Raw genomic sequence first — 19,502 nt, 5'->3', positions numbered from 1 at the left:
GAAAGCATCTCTTTAAAAACACAGTTCTTTTTCTTGTCTGAAACAAGCCCTGGTTTATTTGTCTTCAGAGTGTAGTTAAAAAAAATTTTTTTATCAGATTCATTTCCTGAATGCTAATTTTGCTAGCTATTGAGTGCTGAGTGTGTACGTGACGTAGTAAGTACTCGCCCCTTTTGTGGTCAGAACCTTCAAGTATAATTTCATGGGCTTGAACTATTTGTTCAGCAAGGCTGGATAAATTCCCATGATGGCGAGCTGCTGGGGTGCTTTCCAAGGGCTGATAGCTCCCCAGTGCCTCCACCCCCACGGCCAAATGAGAAGAGTTACCAAACAGGTCCCCGGACAAATGCTTGGTCGCCATCTGCGTAAGTCTCCACCTGCTATGTCCCCTCTGTCGCCACACAGGACATGTGGAAATGGAGTGACAGGGAGAGAGCCAGGTAGGTGAGTAGCAGCTGTGACATCCAGGAAAAAAATACCATTTTTACCTTGCCCTCAAAACCGTATGGATGCCTTGGCTCAGTATATTGTTTACTCAGCATTTCGAGTGTCCACTGGGGAGCCCAAAGGAAGATTCTAGTAACTACGGAGCATGTGGGAGCTGGGTGTACAGGTGCTCATGTGGTGAGGGGATCGTGTGAGATTTACAGATTCGTCACTCTTCAAAAAGCGGAGACATACAATCCAATGCCTCCTGATGTGAAAGGAAATATGGGTGATTCTCTGCTCTTGTAAGCCCATACAGTGTTCTCAAACATTTTTATATTGTCTATGTTTTGATACATGTTGAGAGGAAGATTCATTTATTTCGAAGATCAGGAAGAACAGGAACCAAAACCCAGAATCTAAACTCCGTAGTCTTCAAAAATCCCGGAAACGTAGAACATTCATGCTGGAAAGAGCCTTCGAGTAACGTTGGATACATGAAAAAACTCCACTGGAGAGAGGGAAAGGGAGTTAGTTGCCCAAGTAGTTCATGTCAGAGCCAAGACGAACCAGGTGGCCTAACAGCGTCACTGCTGACCGACCGTATCATATTACTCATAAGGACCCAGTTTATGTTTTGGGGGAGCTGTTTTTGAAGAGGCCTGCTTGCTGTGTTACTTTTCCCTCCTACCCAGTCAGGCTTTACGTGGAATTTCCCTACTTACTTACATTTTGCCTAGTGTTCTAAGAACAGAGTAGCAACTTTGAAAGTGCCAGTTAACTTGGACCCATGACAACTCCCAAAGATCGGGATGTTGATGGGATGTTTTCTACTTAAGGTGCAGTTCACGTGCGTGTAAGCTTTTCAGATTTAGGGGGTGGATTATCCCACACTGATTTTTTTAAATGCCAGTAGACTCATAAATCAGTAAGCAGCCTGAGTAATAGAAGTGTTTAGAAAAACACTTCAATTTTTTATTTCCAAGCCGCAGTGTACAAGCTATTAAATTTCTCATGTTATGGTGAGTATCTCGTATGTGGTAGGCTATGTTCCTGATTCTACAAAGGAATGACTCTTAAATAAATGTGTTTTTATCTTTGTGTATATATTGATTTATTATCTGTTTGCAGGGTATTCCTGAAAGTGAAAGAAGAACTACCAAAGCAGAGAGTGCCTGGCTTTTCCGGATATGGTATAACTTTGATCATAAGTATCCTTAACTGAGAAAAAAAAATGATAGTATGGACATGGACAACTAGAGTTTAATGAGAAATTCAGTGATGCTAGGTACCACAGTAGTCAGCAATGTCTTTTTTTCTCTGACCTTTCCACAGACTGGGAGATTCTCCTCTCCATTCAGAATGCCAGTGCTTCATTGTTTACCAGATTTCTTTCTTGTCCTATCGTAACAGTCTTCTTCATAGCTATACTTTGGGTTGGGTTATATATAATAACCTGCTTAAATCATGCCTTTAAAAAACCATTTTATCACTCACTATTTATTAAAATTAATTTCTTATTTGAAAGTTGAACTAGAAAAAGGGACCATGTAGTTCTTTCTGACTGAGACTTATCAGTAAGGGAATCAAAACCTGGTTTATGTTCCATTGAAGCAAATTTGGGACAACCATGTAAAATGCTTTTCCCTTGCTTTTGACTTTCTGATCAAAACCTTCTATGTTTAAGAAAAATGCGCTTGACAATTATCATTAGAAGCTACTATTTACTATATTCTGCTAGATTTTTACATTCACTTTTTGCGAGGACTCAAAATTAATATATGGAAACGTGAATGCTCACTTATCTATGGTATTAAGACTCCTATTAGAGGGAGAGAGATCCTGGCTCCTTAAAATTGTTTAATGATTATGTCATTACTTTTGGCTCCATTATCAGCATTTTGGGTATAAGGCACTCCCATATCTCTTGGGAGTTTTTCATCCCTCTGATTTAACAAAAATTGTTTACTTTTTCCTTCATAAATGTTTTGTATATTTTCTGCATAATATACAAAATAATTAAATGATCCTAATGTAGAGAAAGAATAGAATAATATTTTTTTATATTCTTATAGAAGTGACCACCAAGAATTGTTTGACTCAGTACTACTAGACTAAGACTCGGTAATTTTAATACCTAGTGCCCTAGTAGAATTAATCATTCATCATTCTAGATTTCAGTTCCTTTGTGCAGTCAGTTTGTTCATTTGTTATAATTGAGATATAACTCAAATACAGTAATGTATACAAATCTTAAGGGTACGGCTTAATGAATTTTGACTTATGTATACACCTGTGTGCCTGGCACCCATGTAAAGATATGTAGAACATTTCAAGCACCCCAGAAGGCTCCCTGTGTTCCCTGCAGTCAGTAATGCCTTCCCTGAAGGCCTACCCTATCCCAGCCAAAAGGGCAGCCACTGTTCTGATTTCTTGCAACATGGATTAGTTTTACCTTTTTTTGTGTGTGTGGTACGTGGGCCTCTCACTGTTGTGGCCTCTCCCATTGCGGAGCGCAGACTCAGCGGCCGTGGCTCACGGGCCCAGCCGCTCTGCGGCCTGTGGGATCTTCCCGGACCGGGGCACGAACCCGTGTCCCCTGCATCGGCAGGCGGACTCTCAACCACTGTGCCACCAGGGTAGCCCAGTTTTACCTATTTTTGATCTTCATATAAATGGAATTATATACTATGTATTACTTTATGTTTTACTTCTTTCAGTCAACATTGTGTAACTTATCTATATTGTTGCCTGTACCGGTAATTCATTCTTTATCATTGCTGTGTAGTGTTCCATAAATAGTATGAATATACTACAGGGTTTTGGTTTTGGGGGTTTTCTTTTCTTTTTTTTTGGTCAAGGATATCTCAGAAACTATTGTTGATAAACATTTAGGTTGTTTCCTGCTTTTGACGATTATAAATAAAGCTAAACGTTTGTACACCTTTTTAAAAAAATAATCTTTTAATTAATTTATTTATTTATGGCTGCGTTGGGTCTTTGTTGCTGCGGGCGGGCTTTCTGTAGTTGCAGCAAGCAGGGGCTGCTCTTTGTTGTGGTGCACGGACTTCTCACTGCGGTGGCTTCTCTTGTTGTGGAACATGGGCTCTAGGCACATGGGCTCAGTAGTTGCAGCACGTGGGCTCAGTAGTTGTGGCGCACAGGCTTAGTTGCTCTGCGGCATGTGGGATCTTCCCCGACCAGGGCTCGAACCCGTGTCCCCTGCACTGGCAGGCGGATTCTTAACCACTGTGCCACCAGGGAATTCCCTGTTTGTACATCTTTTGATGAACATAGGCACTCATTTCTCTTGGGTATATACCTAGGAGTGGAATTTGGAGCAAGTGTATATTTAGCTTTAATAGATATTGCCAAACCATTTTCCAGAGTGGTTGTAACCAATTTACACTCCCACCAGCAAGTTAAGTTGTTCCGCATCTCCTCCAAAACTTGGTATTTGTCAGCCTTTGAAATTTTAGCCATTTCAGTGGGTGTGTAGTGATATCTCATGTGGTTTAATTTGCATTCCTCTGATGACCAGTGAGGTTTCCTTTCGTATGTTTATTGGCCATTTGGATATCCTCTTTTATGAAGTGTGTCTCTTCGGTTCTTTTGCTCACTATTTAATTGAACTGTCTTATCTTTTTTTTATTTACTTATAGTTCTTTCTACATTCCTGAATTGAGTTCTTTGTTAGTTATATGTATGGTGACTATCTTCTCCCAATCTATAGCTCACCTTTTCATTTTTGTAATCCTGTCTTTTGAGGAACAGAAATTCTTCATTTTAATGTAGTTTATTTCATTAATCTTTTCTTTTATGGTTAGTGCTTTTTGTGTCTTAAGAGATCTTTTATATCCCAAGGTCATGAAGATATTTTCCTATGTTTTCTTCTAAACATATGATTGTCTTAACTATCACATTTAAGTCTTCGATCCATTACAAATTAATTTTTGTGTATAGTGTGAGGTGTGGGTCAAGACCTGTTTTTTCCCGTATGGGTATTCAGTTGACCCAGCACTGTTTATTGGAAATGCCATCCTTAACCCACTGTATTGCAGTGGAACTTTTGTTGTAAATCACTTGGCCATATAAGTCGGGAGGCTTTTGTTTCTGGACCATCTTTTCTGTTTGTCCATTTTTACATCAGTACCACACCCTCTTAATTATTGTACTTTTTAATAACTCTTGCTATCCAATAGGAGAAATTCTACAGGTTTGTCATTCTTTAGTATTGCCTTTGCTATTTTAGGTCCATGGCATTTTCATCTAAATTTTAGAAACAACTTGTCATTCTCCATACACACGTGCTCACACACACACAGAAAAAAACCTGCTGGCAAATTATTGAATTTGTATTAAATCTGGATGAATTTGGAGAGAACTGACATTTTAACAATATTGAGTCTTCCAATCCATGAACACGGTATATCCCTCCATTTATTTAGATCTTCTTTAACTTCTCTCATTAATGTTTTATACTTTTTAGTGACAGGTCTTGCACATTTTTCATTATATTTATCTCTATATATTTGGTATTTTTGGTGCTATTGTAAATGGTATGTATTTCATTTTATTTTATTTTCTACATTTTTGCCCTTAATATATAGGTATGCAATTGGATTTTTATATATTGGCCTTGTATCCAGCAATCTTGTTAAGTTCACTTACATTTCTAATAGTTTTTAGATTCTATTTTCTATGCATATAACCAAGTGAATAATAATGTTTTATTTTTTCTTGTCCAATACCTTGTATTTTTTTATGTCTTATTATATTGGCTGGACATTCCCAGTACAATGTTAAATATAAGTGATGATAGTGGGCATTCTTGTCTTATTCCTGACCTAAGGGGGAAATTTTTCAATGTTTCACCATTGAGTATGATGTTAGCTATCAGCTTTTGAGATATCCTTGATCAATGTAAGAAAATTCCTTTCTATTTCTAGTCTGCTAAGAGTTCTTACCATAAATAGGTATTGAATATTATTAGACGCTTTTTCTACATCAACTGAGATGATCGTGTATTTATTTTTTTCTCCTTTCATGTGTTATCTTGCTGATTTTCATCAATTGTTTGAACGTTAAGCCAATCTTACACTGCTGGAACAAATCCCACTTGATTTTGATATTATTCATTGTGTATGTCACTATACTTAATTTGCTAATATTTTGTGTCTGGTTTTTGTGTCTTTTCATGAGAGGTATTGGCTCGTGATTTTTTTTTTCTTATAATGTCCTTGTCAAGTTTCTATAGGAAAATTGTGCTAGTTTTATAAAACGGGTAGGGAAGAATTTTTCTCTTTTTCTATTTTTCTGGAAGGGTTTGTGTAAGATTGGTGTTATTTCTTAACTGCTGGGAAGATTTTAACCAGTGAAGCCTTCTGGGCCTGGAACTTTTTGTATGAAAAGGTTTTTAGTTTCTTAAATAAATACAGGACTATTCAGATTTTCTTTTTTTTTTTTAACATCTTTATTGGGATATAATTGCTTTACAATGGTGTGTTAGTTTCTGCTTTACAACTAAGTGAATCAGTTATACATATACATATGTTCCCATATCTCTTCCCTCTTGCGTCTCAGATTTTCTTTTGTCAATATTTGGTAAGTTTTAGTTTTTAGGGAATTTGTTCTTATGGAGTTAAATACCAAGACTTATTAGCCTCAGTATTAGCCTGTTAAGTACCACTAAACTACGATCTGGTACTTTCTGTACTTAATGCACTAGTAGAATTCATCATTCCAGATTTTCAGTGGTTTTGTGTGACAAGATATTTTATGAACTATGTAAGCATGTTTATATGAAGTACTTTAATCTTAGAGTTTATAAATATGTGAATTTATGTAAATTTCTTTGGCCTCCTCATTTTTAATTGAGAACAACCTTAAGTTGTAATTTTAGAAAGTAGCGAATATGTATGTGTCTTTCTCCCTTTTTCTGCTTTTTCTCATGATTCCCTCTTTTTTTCTTCTGAGTATCAAATATATTGTTGCATCTGTTTTTATTTTTATTTTTGGAGAATAGATGGATACTGAAATAAGAGTCTACTATGACAGAGGACCTCATGATGCATAATTTTTTAAATGTTTTTAGAATTGAGTTTCCTTTGATACTAAAGTTTCAACTCATTGAAGAGGCCAGCTGAATCTACAATAAATAATTAAAACCATTTATATTACTATATTCTACTACTGGAATATTTAATCTCTTTTTAGGCTCTTACCATTCTTTACTTTCTTCTGTGTCTCCTTCAGCGCTAAATTGAGAGCGATTTTGTCTTCCTTTTGGCTTTAGTAAAATCAGAAAGGCAATATGATGTAGTGGAAAGGCCATAGGATTTGGAATCAAACCAATCTGGGTTCAAGTATTGGTCCTCCGTTTACTTAATTGTGTGACTTTAGGCAGATCATTGACTTCTATGAGCCTGAGTTTCCATATTTGTAAAACAGAGATAATAATAAAATCTCCCTCCCGTTGCATAATGGGGTCATGAAATGGGACAACATTTGCTATCTGAATTGGTAGGTACACTGTGACAGTGATTGTTATCAAACAGATTGTTCTTTTAAATTGGTAAAGAAAGGGACACAGCTCTTCCTTAACTGGCACAGCTATCTGAAGCCTCTGCTGACGCACAGTGGGCCTCCTCTTACGACAACCCTCCCTGCCTGCTGTGGACCCGTTGCGAGATGCCTAACCAGCCCCCAGGCTTATGAGGTAAGTTGGTTTTATCCAGAACCTAAGTTCTTCATTAAGTTAAATTTAAAGTTATCTGCTCTGTGGATGGGTTACTGGTTTTTTGTTTTGTTTTGCTTTGCTTTTGCTTAAGGTATAAAATCCACAAGTAGGAATATAAACATATTTTGCTCAGCCAGAAAATGCACTGAAATCTATAAATATAATTGACAGCCTTTGAGCCGTCATTTGAAAAAAGATATAGAATAGCATCTCATCTTACTGTCAATGATTTTAGTAAATAATTCTATTTCCATGCTGGTTTTCATTTATTTGCAACATGTGGCCTGAGCTTAGTACTAACTGCGTATATTGTAATCTATAAATCAGGGTCGTCACAGTCATGTGGAGAGGATTACTAAAACATTTTTTGATGCCCCTAAAGTGCAACAGATGCTCTTTTATTTTGGGTACTAGGGAAAGTTTATGTACCTGTGTACCATATCGCTGGGAGGCATGGATATATCTAGATATAATCTAGATTCCATATTTTTTCCTTAGCTGCCAACATAAGATTAGTGATTCAGCAGGTATTGCCACAAAGAAAGAAATGACAAATGCTAACCAGTTTTTATTTTAAAATATGAACATTTAATTTTTCAAGTTCTTTTTTAAAAACCTTTACTTCTAACCCAACCCTTCAAAAATAATCTGGTGCATCAAATAAAGTGCCCATGTTAACAAAACCCACCAGTTTTTACTACTCTGATGCAACACCTTGAGTTGAGAGATGAGGCTGTGGTAAAGCAGTGTAGACGTGCGCCCTCCAGTTCCCTATGATCGCCTCCGTGGTGCTTTAGAGCAGATCCCACAGAGCATGGATGGGGAAGAGGAGTCTTAGCAGGGGTGGCACCTGAGTCAGGGAGGAGTACCGTGCAACGTTGTGTTATGTTGAGTCAGTGCACAGTTCCGACAGACTACTGGTGGGGTCGGGGGAACACCCCGTGTTGTCTTGTCCCTCCCTCCCACTTTGCCCAGGCTGCAGTATCAAGCAAGGCCCCCATTCCCTCTTTACCCGGTTAGCCCATGTGGCTCTGTGCTGAGGGGTCAGCCAGCTTTGTCAGTTAAGTCAGTGAGGTCTGGCTCTGGGATTTCAAAGACCCACTCGCCATCACCAAAAGCCAGAAGAGTTCCACAATGCCTGTGTGTCCTGTGGATAGCAAAATAAGGCATTGTTCTATTCATTTCCTTGGGCTGCCATAACAGAGTACCCCGAACTGAATGGCTTAACAACAGAAATTTACTGTTTCAAGTTCTGGAGGCTAGAAGTCTGAGGTCAAGGTGCCAGTAGGGTTGGGTCCTTCCGAGGGCTCTCTCCAGCTTCTCGTGGGTTTGCTGGCCGTCTTTGGCATTCTTTGGCTTGAAGATGCATCACACAGATCTCTGTCTTCATCTGTACCTGGCATTCTCCCTGTGTGCACGTGTGTGTCTGTGTCTCCAAATTCCCCCTTTTTATAAGGACACCCACCAGTCATACTTGATCAGGGCCCACACCAAGGACCTCATCTTAATGTGATCACCTGCAAAGACTCTATTTCCAGATAAGGTCACATTCACAGGTACTGGGAGTTAGGATTTCACATCTCTTGGGGGAGGTGCGGTGGCGGGGGGGAGATACCACGTAACCCGTAACAACCATAAAACTTAATTTTTTAATTTTATTTTTTGCTATGTTAACTACTTATTAAATTATAAAGGTAGCATGCTTGCAGCCAGATATTCAAACAGTATGGAGTGTACAAAGTGAAAAATAAAAGTTGCTCTCTTTCTCCCACCTCCATCCCCCAGAGGCAGTCTTTATTAAGGGTTTATTTTGGTACTCCCTGCTATAGTTTATCTACACAAACTTATATATGTATATATAGCTTTCTTTGCTATTGTTTTACACAAATGGGATCATAATAAGAGTATTGTCCTGCTGCTTGCTTTTTTCGCTTAATGATACAGCATGGATATGTTTCTAAGAGTCCATGAGAGCCCTTACCTTCTCTCTATTGGTGGCTGCACAGTGTGGGTTTGCCAAGATTGATTGAATTAGTCTCCTATGGCTAGACCTTTACATTGTTCCTCTTTGTGTGTTTTTGTTATTACAGACAATGTTTACAGTGAATATCCTTGTGTATATAAATTTACCCAAGAATATAAAGTTATAAGAATAGATTTTAAAGGTTAAGTTGCTGGGTCAAAAGGCATATGCATTTTAAAATTTGGTAGATATTGCCCCAAACCTGAAACTTAATAAAGGCATTAGAAGGTGCTGAAGAACCCCTGCTGACGAGTGAAGGTGCCACAGAGCTTTGAGTATTGCTGAATTAAGCGATAGACACGCTTGTTAGACTTAACTGTTATAACTGGATTGGGCAGGAAGGGATTATGGCTGGTTGGTGGAATGGGTTTGTTTGGTTTTTAATTCACATGTCTTTGTCTTTGAGTATTTAAGCAAATTTCTAGCAACAGCAAATTTTTTTAAAGTTTTAAAATTTTTGTCCAATCGTGCCCTCAGTCTATTTGACCATCTTAGACAAATTTAAAGATTTTAAACACCCACAGGGTAGGAGAGCTGAGTGTAGGATGTTTCTGTCACCTCTACTTCCCTCAAGGGGTATTAGTCACAGACTTTTTTTGCTAGATCAATATGAGTATTTAGAACGATTCTTACTCTACATTTTAAAAAATGACTTTCTGATTTTTAAAAGTAATATGTACTCATTATAGTAAAATTTCAGATAGTACAAAAACATAAGAACATAAAAACCACTAGCAATTCTGTCATGCAGAGCTAATTATCATCATTTTGTTGAATACCTTCTAGACTTTCCTGTGCACATGTACACTTTTTAATTTGCCACAATGGCACTGTATATGCTAGACATTTTCCCCTTTTCTGGAACTTTATTTATTTATATTCTTTTTGGCCCCTAAGTTTCCATTAGAACCAAAGCCCATTGAGCTGGGTGACAAGTGTGTGGTGAGGGTTCAGTATTTCTAGGTATTGTTGATATGGCAGTAAAAGCTTCATTTATATAAATCTGTTCAACAATCATTTGAACTTATATTTAGCGAATACTTTCTCTGTGCCCCCAAACTGTTAGGTGATTGAAGTACAGTGTACAAGTGACTTAGGGTCTAGTGCGGGGGGGGTGTGTGTGTGGTGCAGACCACTGCCTGAGCAGTTACGCAAAGGGGTAAGTGCCACTCTAGGGAGAAGACCAAGTACGGGACGCCAGGGGAGAACACAGGAGGACACCTAAGCTAGCCTTGGATGATCAAGGAAGACTTCTGGGAGAAAGTGACTTTTCAGCCAAGACCTCAGTGATAAGTCGGCGCTAGTTACATGAAGGAGGGGAGAGGGGACAGGACGTAAGAGAAAGCACGAGAGATTTGGGGCAGCTGTCAGCACTTCAGTCTTTGGGCACACAGTGGGGCGGGTGAGGTCAGAGAAACAGATGGTGGTGGGAGATGAAGCTGAGGGGCCCAAGTAGCACAGTGTCTTTTAAGCCAAGGTGAGGACTTCCGACTTTATCCTGAGGGCGGGGAGCGGCCCCTGAAGCGTCTTAAATAGGGCATCCTTGAAAATTCTGCTATTGGAAATGTTTCTTGAATTTCATAACAATTCGCAAAACTTATTTTATTTGAATTTAGAACCAGGAACAGTTGAAAGATGATGACTCCGATCTTATTCTCAATGATGGTGATATTAGTTTGACGTATGGAGATTCTACTGTGAACACTGAATCAGCATCGTCCGGTGCCCCTAGGAGATTTATGGGAAACAGTTCTGAAGATGCCCTGGATCGGGAACTTGCATTCGGGGACCACGAACTGGTCATTCGGGGAACACGCCTGGTTCTTCCTATGGATGACTCTGAACCCCCGTTAAATTTGTTAGATAATACAAGACACGGTCCAGCCTAAGCTTCCTCATTACTCACTTAGTGATCTGTAAAATTTGCACATGTGATTGTGAAGAAATTCGTACTACCTAAAAAGTCCCAGTGCATGTCTCTGAATGTTTAAGCTGTATAAATGCTATTTATATGGCATCGAAAGACTATAAATACCCTGTACAAGGCAGATTGTGAACAAACTCTTACGTTTTATTGGCTGCATTATGTAGACCGGGTCTGTTTTAGAAAGTTAATTTCAGTGATGTCGTGTGTCCAAGCTTTATGTCCCAGTTCAAGTATACAAGGTGACAGATTTACTCTTTCTTATATTTACCTGACACTTAACCGGAGTACCAAGTTCTCGTGATATGAATTAATTTTAAGGCAATGAATTTGTGGGAGGGGAGGGAGAGGAAGGAGGGAGTGCTAGCAGGAGAAGTTCCTTTGTCGGGAAACTTGGGTTGATTGCTGCTGCCTCTGTCTTGACCTTTTCCTTTCCTTTTTGTCCGGTGGCCAGTTGTGGTGCGAGAGGCCGGTGGCTTTGGGTCTTGCCCCATTCAGATTGGGGAGTGAAGTGCGGGGGCCCTTTGCCCCCCTTGCCGTGAAAAGAACAGATTTGTTGGCTGCAGCACACTGCTACTCGGAAAAGAAGGCTGCACATGACTTCCAAGACTTTGTTTCTTTTCTTCCACTCCAAGACGTGAGAAGGAGTCGCGCCATCCAGCCCACTTAGCCAAAGTACAGTTGTATATAGTTCAGAGCACTTGATTTCAATTTGGAGGGGCTGGGGCAGGCGGAGAGGGGGCAGAGGCCAGGAAGGGGAGTAAGAAGCATGGTGGTTTTGGAGAGCTCTCCCCCCAAATATGTAAATACTATATACCAGATAAGTTTAAATAAGAAATTCAATTGCTGCTTACTTTTTGATTATGTACTTTATGTGTATAGCAAGCTTTGTGGTCAGAAGTTTTTATATCGATTTAAATCGCTGCTCTTTAGCAGCCAAACAGGAGCAAAATGTAAAATTTTTGAACTTACTTGTGTCTCATTGTCATTCATTAGTCTGTAGTTGATGTTAAAAGTTAATTTATGAATCCTTGACCGTTCCACACTCCGCCACAGCCAGTCCTGAGAGAAGTACAGCGCTGCGGAGAGCTTGCTGGGAGGGCGGTTGCCCATCTGTGTGCACCAGGTGTAGCTGCCTTCATGCTCATGTGACTTTTTAATATGAAATACCTAAGCTGCCATGTTTGTTTTGTTTTTTCACAGTTTTCAAGGAAGAGTACATAACACTGCCCATTTCATATTCAGAGTATGAAAGTGGATTCTATTTTGTAAGCTGCAGATACCTAATGGTACATTGAATGCTTAGCGGGGGGGATCCTTTCCGACATCGATTCTGACCCGTCAAAGTTTCAGAAGAAAACTAGAAACTTCTGTGGGTTTTTTTTTCCCCCTCAGGTCTGAGTAGCATTGCCTTAAATCGTACCCAATTCAAAAACGGATTCGTTTATGTGATGTTCAAATTGTCCAACACAAAACATCTTTGCAAACAAAATATGTACTTGTCTTCCCAAAGGTTTCCTTGCTGTGATGCAAACACTCCTTGCGATTTTGAGGGAATTCTACTGTTGGACCCTTGAGTGGCAGCTCTAACTGTTGGCATAGCCATTTGTTATGTAGTGGTAGCGACTTTCCTGCTATGCAGGAACCCCGTGAAGTGTGCATTTTCTACGATGTGTGCCTCTTCGTGCAGTCAATAATTTCTTGTTAATGTGTGTTTGAGGGGCTTTGAACTTCAGCGTCATTTACCCACGATGTCATTCACGTTGTAAAAGGTTATATAAGAAATTCACAACTACCTTTTTTATCCTGTCAAGTTACTGAGCTCACTTTATGAAAATGGCTGTAAATACTTAGCATGACAAATTCAGTAACTCGTCTGTTTCAGCATGCATGAGACTTTTTCTTAGGGAAACTGATAAAGCTTGAGTCAACTAAATCTGCCTTCGTACTTTATCAGAGGTGAACCAAGCCCGCTGTGCTTACGTCAGCATCTGGAAGATTCTCCTCTCCTCTAATCTGCGTGCGCATCTCCAAGCAAAGAAGAAAATAAAAACAAACTCTGCTCATACATCTGTTGGTTTGAGACACCTGAATGAACTTGGATGAGGTACAGTCTGAGTTCCCATCATGCAAGTAGAACTGTTCTCGGACTTGTTTTTCTGTTCTTTGTGGACCCTACACGTTTGAATGACTTGAACGTTGCATCTTTTCAAGTCATTTTTTAAGGTTCCTTGGCATTTTATCCTAGTTGTCCGTGTTTGGCAATGTGCTGTTAAAGTAATAGACTTTTAATCTTTTATGTATTTTTTGTTTTCCCTTGGAGTTCTTGGACAGATGTTATAGTGGTTTCTTTTAGGAAAAATCTGTCATTAAAAAAATTATAGCCTTGCAAATAACCACTCACAGTGTTTGAGTCACAGTTTATTCTAGTGAGAAGTAAAGAGTGCTGACTTCATTTATTTTTCTACCTATATACCTACTGGGAAAGGGGGAAGACTGATGTTTTAAAAAGCAACAAACAGAAACCGAACGGAACGGAACTTACGGGGTGGCAAATTTTGGGTGCTTATGTGTGATGCTGGTTGTATTTGCTTATGGGACCATTTAAGAAATACGACTCAAAGTAGTCGAATTCTGTTACATTGATTTGTAGCCTGTTAGCTCACTGGTGGATAATGTCATGAAAATATTAGTTCCATTATATGGGGGGAGTAAATTCTGTACCCAGTTAGGTAGAAAGGCAGTTGCAAGTTGGGTTGGGAGCACGATCACACAAATAGCCCTTTTTCCAAGTTAAAGACAGGTCTTTCTCTTTGTACGTAAGAAGTTTTGTAGGTTGGGGTTTGGTGACAGCAGCTTTGCCGCTCGTTTCTTGAACGAACTCATGTTTCCTAATTCACAGATAAAACCCTGCATTAGATTTGAGCAGGTCTCTTTACCTGACTCAGTGCACAGATGTAAGGAGATGAAAATGTAGATGTCTTGACTTAATCAGAAAGTCCTTGCTAGGAAGTACTGCACACAGATGATGCTGCATTGAGGTATGAGGCTTGACATAAACTGGGAATGATAAAAATGGTAGTTCTCTTGGGCTTCCCTGGTGGCGCAGTGGTTGAGAGTCCGCCTGCCGAGGCAGGGGACGCGGGTTCGTGCCCCGGTCCGGGAGGATCCCACGTGCCCCGGAGCGACTGGGCCCGTGAGCCATGGCCGCCGCGCCTGCGCGTCCGGAGCCTGTGCTCCGCAACGGGAGAGGCCACGGCAGTGAGAGGCCCGCGTACCGCAAAAACAACAACAAATGGTAGTTCTCATTTTTTTGAGCCCCCTTACATCCAGGCAGTGTATATAGGAGGTGTTCTTTTCATCCACATTTTAATCTAATCTTAATCGTGCTTTGTGTTATTCTCCTTTCACGGATGAGGGAACTCAGGTGGAGGGAAGTTGTCACACTGCTAGTAAGTGACAGATCCAGGATTCAAATCCAAAGTCTAGATTTGCTGCCTGCTGCTCCGCCAGCTCCCACCACCTGCTTGCCCTCAGGCCAGGGTAGGGCACGAAGTCCCGGCTCTGTCCTTCCATTTGCTGCACTGGTGGCTGCCAGACACAAGTTCCCCTGCTTGGGAAGTTTCTCGAATTCTTAGTGAAGTGCCCTCCTGTATCTCTTTGAGCCCATGGGTGAGGCAACCTGGCTAGTGCCATGCCTTCACACTCTGCCTTCCAACATTTTCACCAAGGGGCCCACCTTTTATGGCAGACCGCGAGGGCCTGAACCGTGGCTCTACACCCGCAGAGTTTGGTGTAGTAGAAAAAACCCCAGGGTTTGGAGTTACACAGACCTGGGTTCAAAACTAGACTCTACTGCTGGCTTATTGTGTAACGTCGACCACTTACTTACATGTTGCTGAGCCTTCAGCAATTTCTTAGTTGTAAAGTTAATTCATTCAAGAAATATTTGCGTACTTGCTTTGTGCCCCCACGCGATCGATGGCTATCGCAGCAAATAACAGCAGTTCCTGCTCTCACAGAGCATATTCTACAGGGGACGCCAAAGCCATCTCGCGGCATTGTTGGGGATCATTCAGGCAGGAAAGACTGAGTGCCTTCGGGTAGGGGACTATCTCCCTCAAATAACCAGCGGATAACATCAGATACGATCATCACATGATGGAAAAATACAGCAGGCTCTGAGAGGGGACTGTGATTTGGTGATAGGGGGATAAGGAGGCTTTTCCTGACGACGGGATATTTAAGGTCAGACCACAGAGTAACCGGAGGGTCAAGCAGATGACAGGCGGCGGGGGCGGGGGGGGGTGAGGAACATTCCAGGCAGAGTGAACAGTGACAGCCTCCGCCTGTAACTGATCTTCGACACAACATTCATTCAATCAGATAGTTACGGAGTGACACACATACCCGGTACTGCGCTATTTACATACAGAGAGGAATACAATGGATGCCGGCCACCCTCGTTGTACTCACATGTTAGTGCGCAGGACAGGAAGTACCCGCCGATCCTAGGGAGGGGCACCGTGAACGCAAGCCTGCCCCCTGCCACTTCGTCCCTCCAGCCCGCCCCCGCCACCCCTCTGAGGCAAGTCCACGGCCCTCTTCTGGGTCGCAGCCTTCAGACATTGGAGAAGAGCTGGTGTGTCTTCCTTGAGTCTTTCCGCCCCCCGTGCTGACAACCCCATCGCCTCCCTGTCTTTCAGACACGCACCGGAAGCCCACTGTGCTGGACATCTTTAATGAATGCACCTGAGAGCACATTGGCTGTTTGTTGCGGTGGCCTCGTCTCCCTCATCTCATGGCGCCACCAGAAGGCCTGAGCCGGCACCCTGCCATCACGGAGCTTCCAGTTGGGGAAGGCCAACCATAAATAGACAGATACGCACATCACGTAATTAGAGACGGGGATAAGTAGCAAACAGGAAACGGCATAGAGGCTACTGGGTGCGAGGCGGTGGCGGCCCGGTGGCTGCGGAAGGGCTCATCGAGGAGGCCTTGCTCAGGAAGTGACACTAAAACCGAGGCTTGAAGGAACTGCCCGGGCAGAGGACAGCGAGGCGTGGTGGAAAGGTCTGCTCCAGGGTAGACGCGCAATGAATGTTTGTCGAAAAGGAGCGAAGCGTCCTGCCCTTTACTGAGTTGGATTTGGAAGGCCAGCATGGCGGAGTGTGGGGACACAGAGAGCCCCGCCTGCCGCTGGGCATGCTGGGGGAGCTGCTTAAGCCTCTCTGAGGCTGCTTCTTCCTTTATGAAATGATGACAGGTCACGGATCCCGCAAACATGTATTGAGCTACTGTCACGTGTGAGCCCTGTGGTAGGTACTGGAGTATGATTCCAGCCCCAAGTAGCTGCCAGGCCTGTTTGGGGGATCAGATGAAGTGATGTACCTTGAAACGTTTGGACCGGGATTCAGAAGGCTCTTGACATTGAGCTTGAGTATTCTGTCAGGTTTTGCTGATGAGGTGCTATATGAATAAAACATGGAAAACTCTCTGCAGACCGTGCTTCTACTGTGGGTGACTTTGCTTCAGGATCACCAGTTCAGCAAGTTGGAGGTTTCCCAGGCGGTTGCCACGGTGAAGGCTGAACTCAGAACCGGCTTAGCCGGGGCTGTCATTGCTGGAGCCTGAACTCCATGAGACCTGATAGTTTCTGGACAATTCTGTCTGCTGAGTGAAAGAGCTCCTCTCCTTTACCAGGCACCCGTACTGCCATTGCAGCCTGGGAGCCCTGCCCTCTGGTGTCCTGCTCGTTTGAAACTTGCTGCTGTCCAATGGGCGTGGGATCCCGCTTGAGAGATGCAGCTTAGCTGTGCAAGCTCTTTCTTTCGCCGTGATGGAAAAACGCATTGAGAGCTCTGTGAGCGCTTCTTGGAAACAAGGTTTAATTTCTCCAGATTTGTTGGTTGCCTGGGGAGTCACAAGACTTTATTGCATGATTTTTTTGCTTTTGTTCGCTTGAATTTCCTATACAGCTGTGTTCCCATGTGAACTAGGCAGAAAGCATGTGAGCTGTTTTTTCATCTGAAAAATCTGGAAGACTTCTGTCAGATCATGGAAGCTGACTGTTTTTCCAATCTGAGGGCTGGTTTAGTGTGAGAAAGCAAGATAATGGCGATAGGACCCCCTGATTGTGGCACAAAATTGGTTTTTTTAACACTTTCTTGAGACCAACAATCAAAGCTCCCTTTTCTAAGGGGAACCAAGAAGTTGCTATTTAAACATTCCAGCCAACCAATATTTTACTTCCTAACCTCCAGTCAGCAAACACTGAGCACCTCACAGGGTCTGAGCCCTGGACCAGGCACTAGGAACACAGAGGTGACTTAAATCATGGTTTTGATATAAAGGCAGCTGCAGCCAATTAGGGAAAAGCATTGCAATCATGTGAAAAGCATTAGAAAGGGACCGCTGTATGGGATTCAGGGCCCTTACCCATTACTGCTTATGGTGAGCAGAATAATAAACTCTAACGATGTCCACACCCTAATGCCTGTGGGACCTGTGAATAGTGACATGGCAAAGACAATTACAGTTGTGGATGGGATTACGGTTGCTAGTCAGCTGACCTGGAGATGGGGAGATTATCCTGGATTATCCAGGTGGGCCCAGTCCAATCACACGGGCCCACAACATTGGAGAACATTTCCTGGCTGTGTTCAGAAAAGGAGATGGCCGACAGAAGCAGGGGGCAGACAGATGCCGTATTCCTGGCTTTGAAGACAGAGGAAGGCGGTCTCTAGAAGCTGGAAAAGGCAAGGAAGCAGTGTTCCCTCAGAGCCCCTGGAAGGAAGGCAGCCCTGCCGACACCTTGATGTTATTGTAACCCAGTGAAGTTGTGTCAGACTTCTGACCTACAGAACCATAAGATGACAAGTGCAGGTTGTTTTAAGGCACTATGTTTGTGGTAATTTGCTACAGCAGCAGTAGGGAGCTAACGCATTGCCTTGGAGGGAGAGGCTATTTTGTCCCTTATTTCGTTTTGAATGTCTGCTCTGTGTCAGACACTGTGCACGGTGCTGCGGATACAGAACTGAACAAGATCCAGAGTCCACCGCCCAGTGAGGGAGACTAGCGAGTACGCAGACATGGCACCGGGACGGAGGACAGTCCGGATGATAAATGCCCAGCTGGGAGAGGGGTTGGGAGGCTGGGCAACGCCCTGCCGTTTCTGTGACTTTAGCCTACCTTTAACGGACACTTGCACTCACTGGTTACTCACTGGTGTAAGGGATTTTCCCAGGCCTCCACGCCCACTATCTGACCACGGAGTGACAGTGTGTGGAAGACATGACCACATGTGGGTTCTCGAAGGATCGCCCTCATTGTGGCTGCAGTGGGAAGGGTGGCCTTTCCGGACAGGGGAGGAGCGAACACGGGGCTGATGGCTCAGGTGAGAGAGGGCGTGGCCTGGACCATAGAAACGGCAGGAGGGGTGGAGTGGAGGGAACAAACGCAGGACACGTGTCGTCAATAGACTCAACGGGACTTGGAGACCAACTGCGGCGAATGAGTGAGGGCTGAGGTGGGTTACAGTGATTCCCAGCGATCTGGGTTGGCCAAATGGGTGTGTGGAACGGTAGTACTGCAATTGTAGAGAACACCTTTTTTGACAAAGACATTCAGAAATGTAGGCAGGGAAGGTGCAAATCTAAATTTGCCTCTGGAAGGTGAGGGGAGATGGAACCCAAGCAGGAGAAGGGGCGACAGAAAGGAACTCGGGGCTCCAAACGAGGAAGTTGGGAGAGGATGAGAGGATGCAAGCTCGGAAAACACCAGGACTTGCAATCCATTCTCCCATTATGACCAAAGACCACCTGGAGCTTTCTGCTTGGGGTGGTGTCCGGGGAGAATAATTGCCTTAACCCAAGTACAATAGATGGAGGAAGAAATAAATGATTTTCCCTCACAGAAAACAGAATGCTTCCGAAGTTCTCAGGGAATGATGGGTGGTATGACTAGGAAACTTTACAAAGTGCGTCACTCTGGATTTCGGTGTATCCTCCACTGGTCTGGCCAGGAGAATGAAGATATATGTTGTGGGCACTCTAAAATGCAGTCCTTAGCATTTTCTGGGAGGGTCGAGGGCCAGAGAATGAATCCCGGAGCTGGAAAGGAAGCCTCGGCTAGTTGGCCAGACCATTTCTGGTTCTGGGGAGGTTTACGTGTGAGCAAGGAGACTGCTTCACTTTGTGCTTTTCCCCAAAGACTGTTGCAGGAGTTCTCTAGCAAATCCAGTGCAGCGTCCAAACCCCTCTGGTATGCTGCCCTCAAGCACCGTGTGGCATTCGCTTGCTGAAACCGTCGGTGCCGGAGCTGCAGTCCCTGTGGACATTTGAGCCACATAGCAACGGTGGGGACAGAGTTCATCCAAAAATGCAGAGAGA

At 42.8% G+C, this 19,502-nt stretch overlaps 1 protein-coding gene across 5 annotated transcripts in view; it reads left to right on the top strand.

Moving 5' to 3' along the window:
* The window catches only part of SLC9A6 (solute carrier family 9 member A6), a 66,855-nt gene extending 53,344 nt beyond the window's left edge, over positions 1-13,511 (top strand). For all 5 annotated transcript variants that reach the window (XM_067023778.1, XM_067023776.1, XM_067023775.1 and 2 more), the window contains 3 exons: positions 1,558-1,637; positions 7,039-7,144; positions 10,805-13,511. In XM_067023778.1, coding sequence (XP_066879879.1) covers positions 1,558-1,637; positions 7,039-7,144; positions 10,805-11,077 — 459 coding nt within the window. In that variant the 3' untranslated portion in view covers positions 11,078-13,511. The remainder of the gene's footprint in view (positions 1-1,557; positions 1,638-7,038; positions 7,145-10,804) is intronic.
* The last annotated feature ends 5,991 nt before the right edge of the window (positions 13,512-19,502 follow it).

Source organism: Kogia breviceps, chromosome X, assembly GCF_026419965.1.
Source record: "Kogia breviceps isolate mKogBre1 chromosome X, mKogBre1 haplotype 1, whole genome shotgun sequence".
In the NCBI taxonomy this organism is placed as follows: domain Eukaryota; kingdom Metazoa; phylum Chordata; class Mammalia; order Artiodactyla; family Physeteridae; genus Kogia; species Kogia breviceps.
The sequence above is the reverse complement of the archived record's forward strand: the minus strand, read 5'-3'. Positions and strand labels throughout refer to the sequence as shown.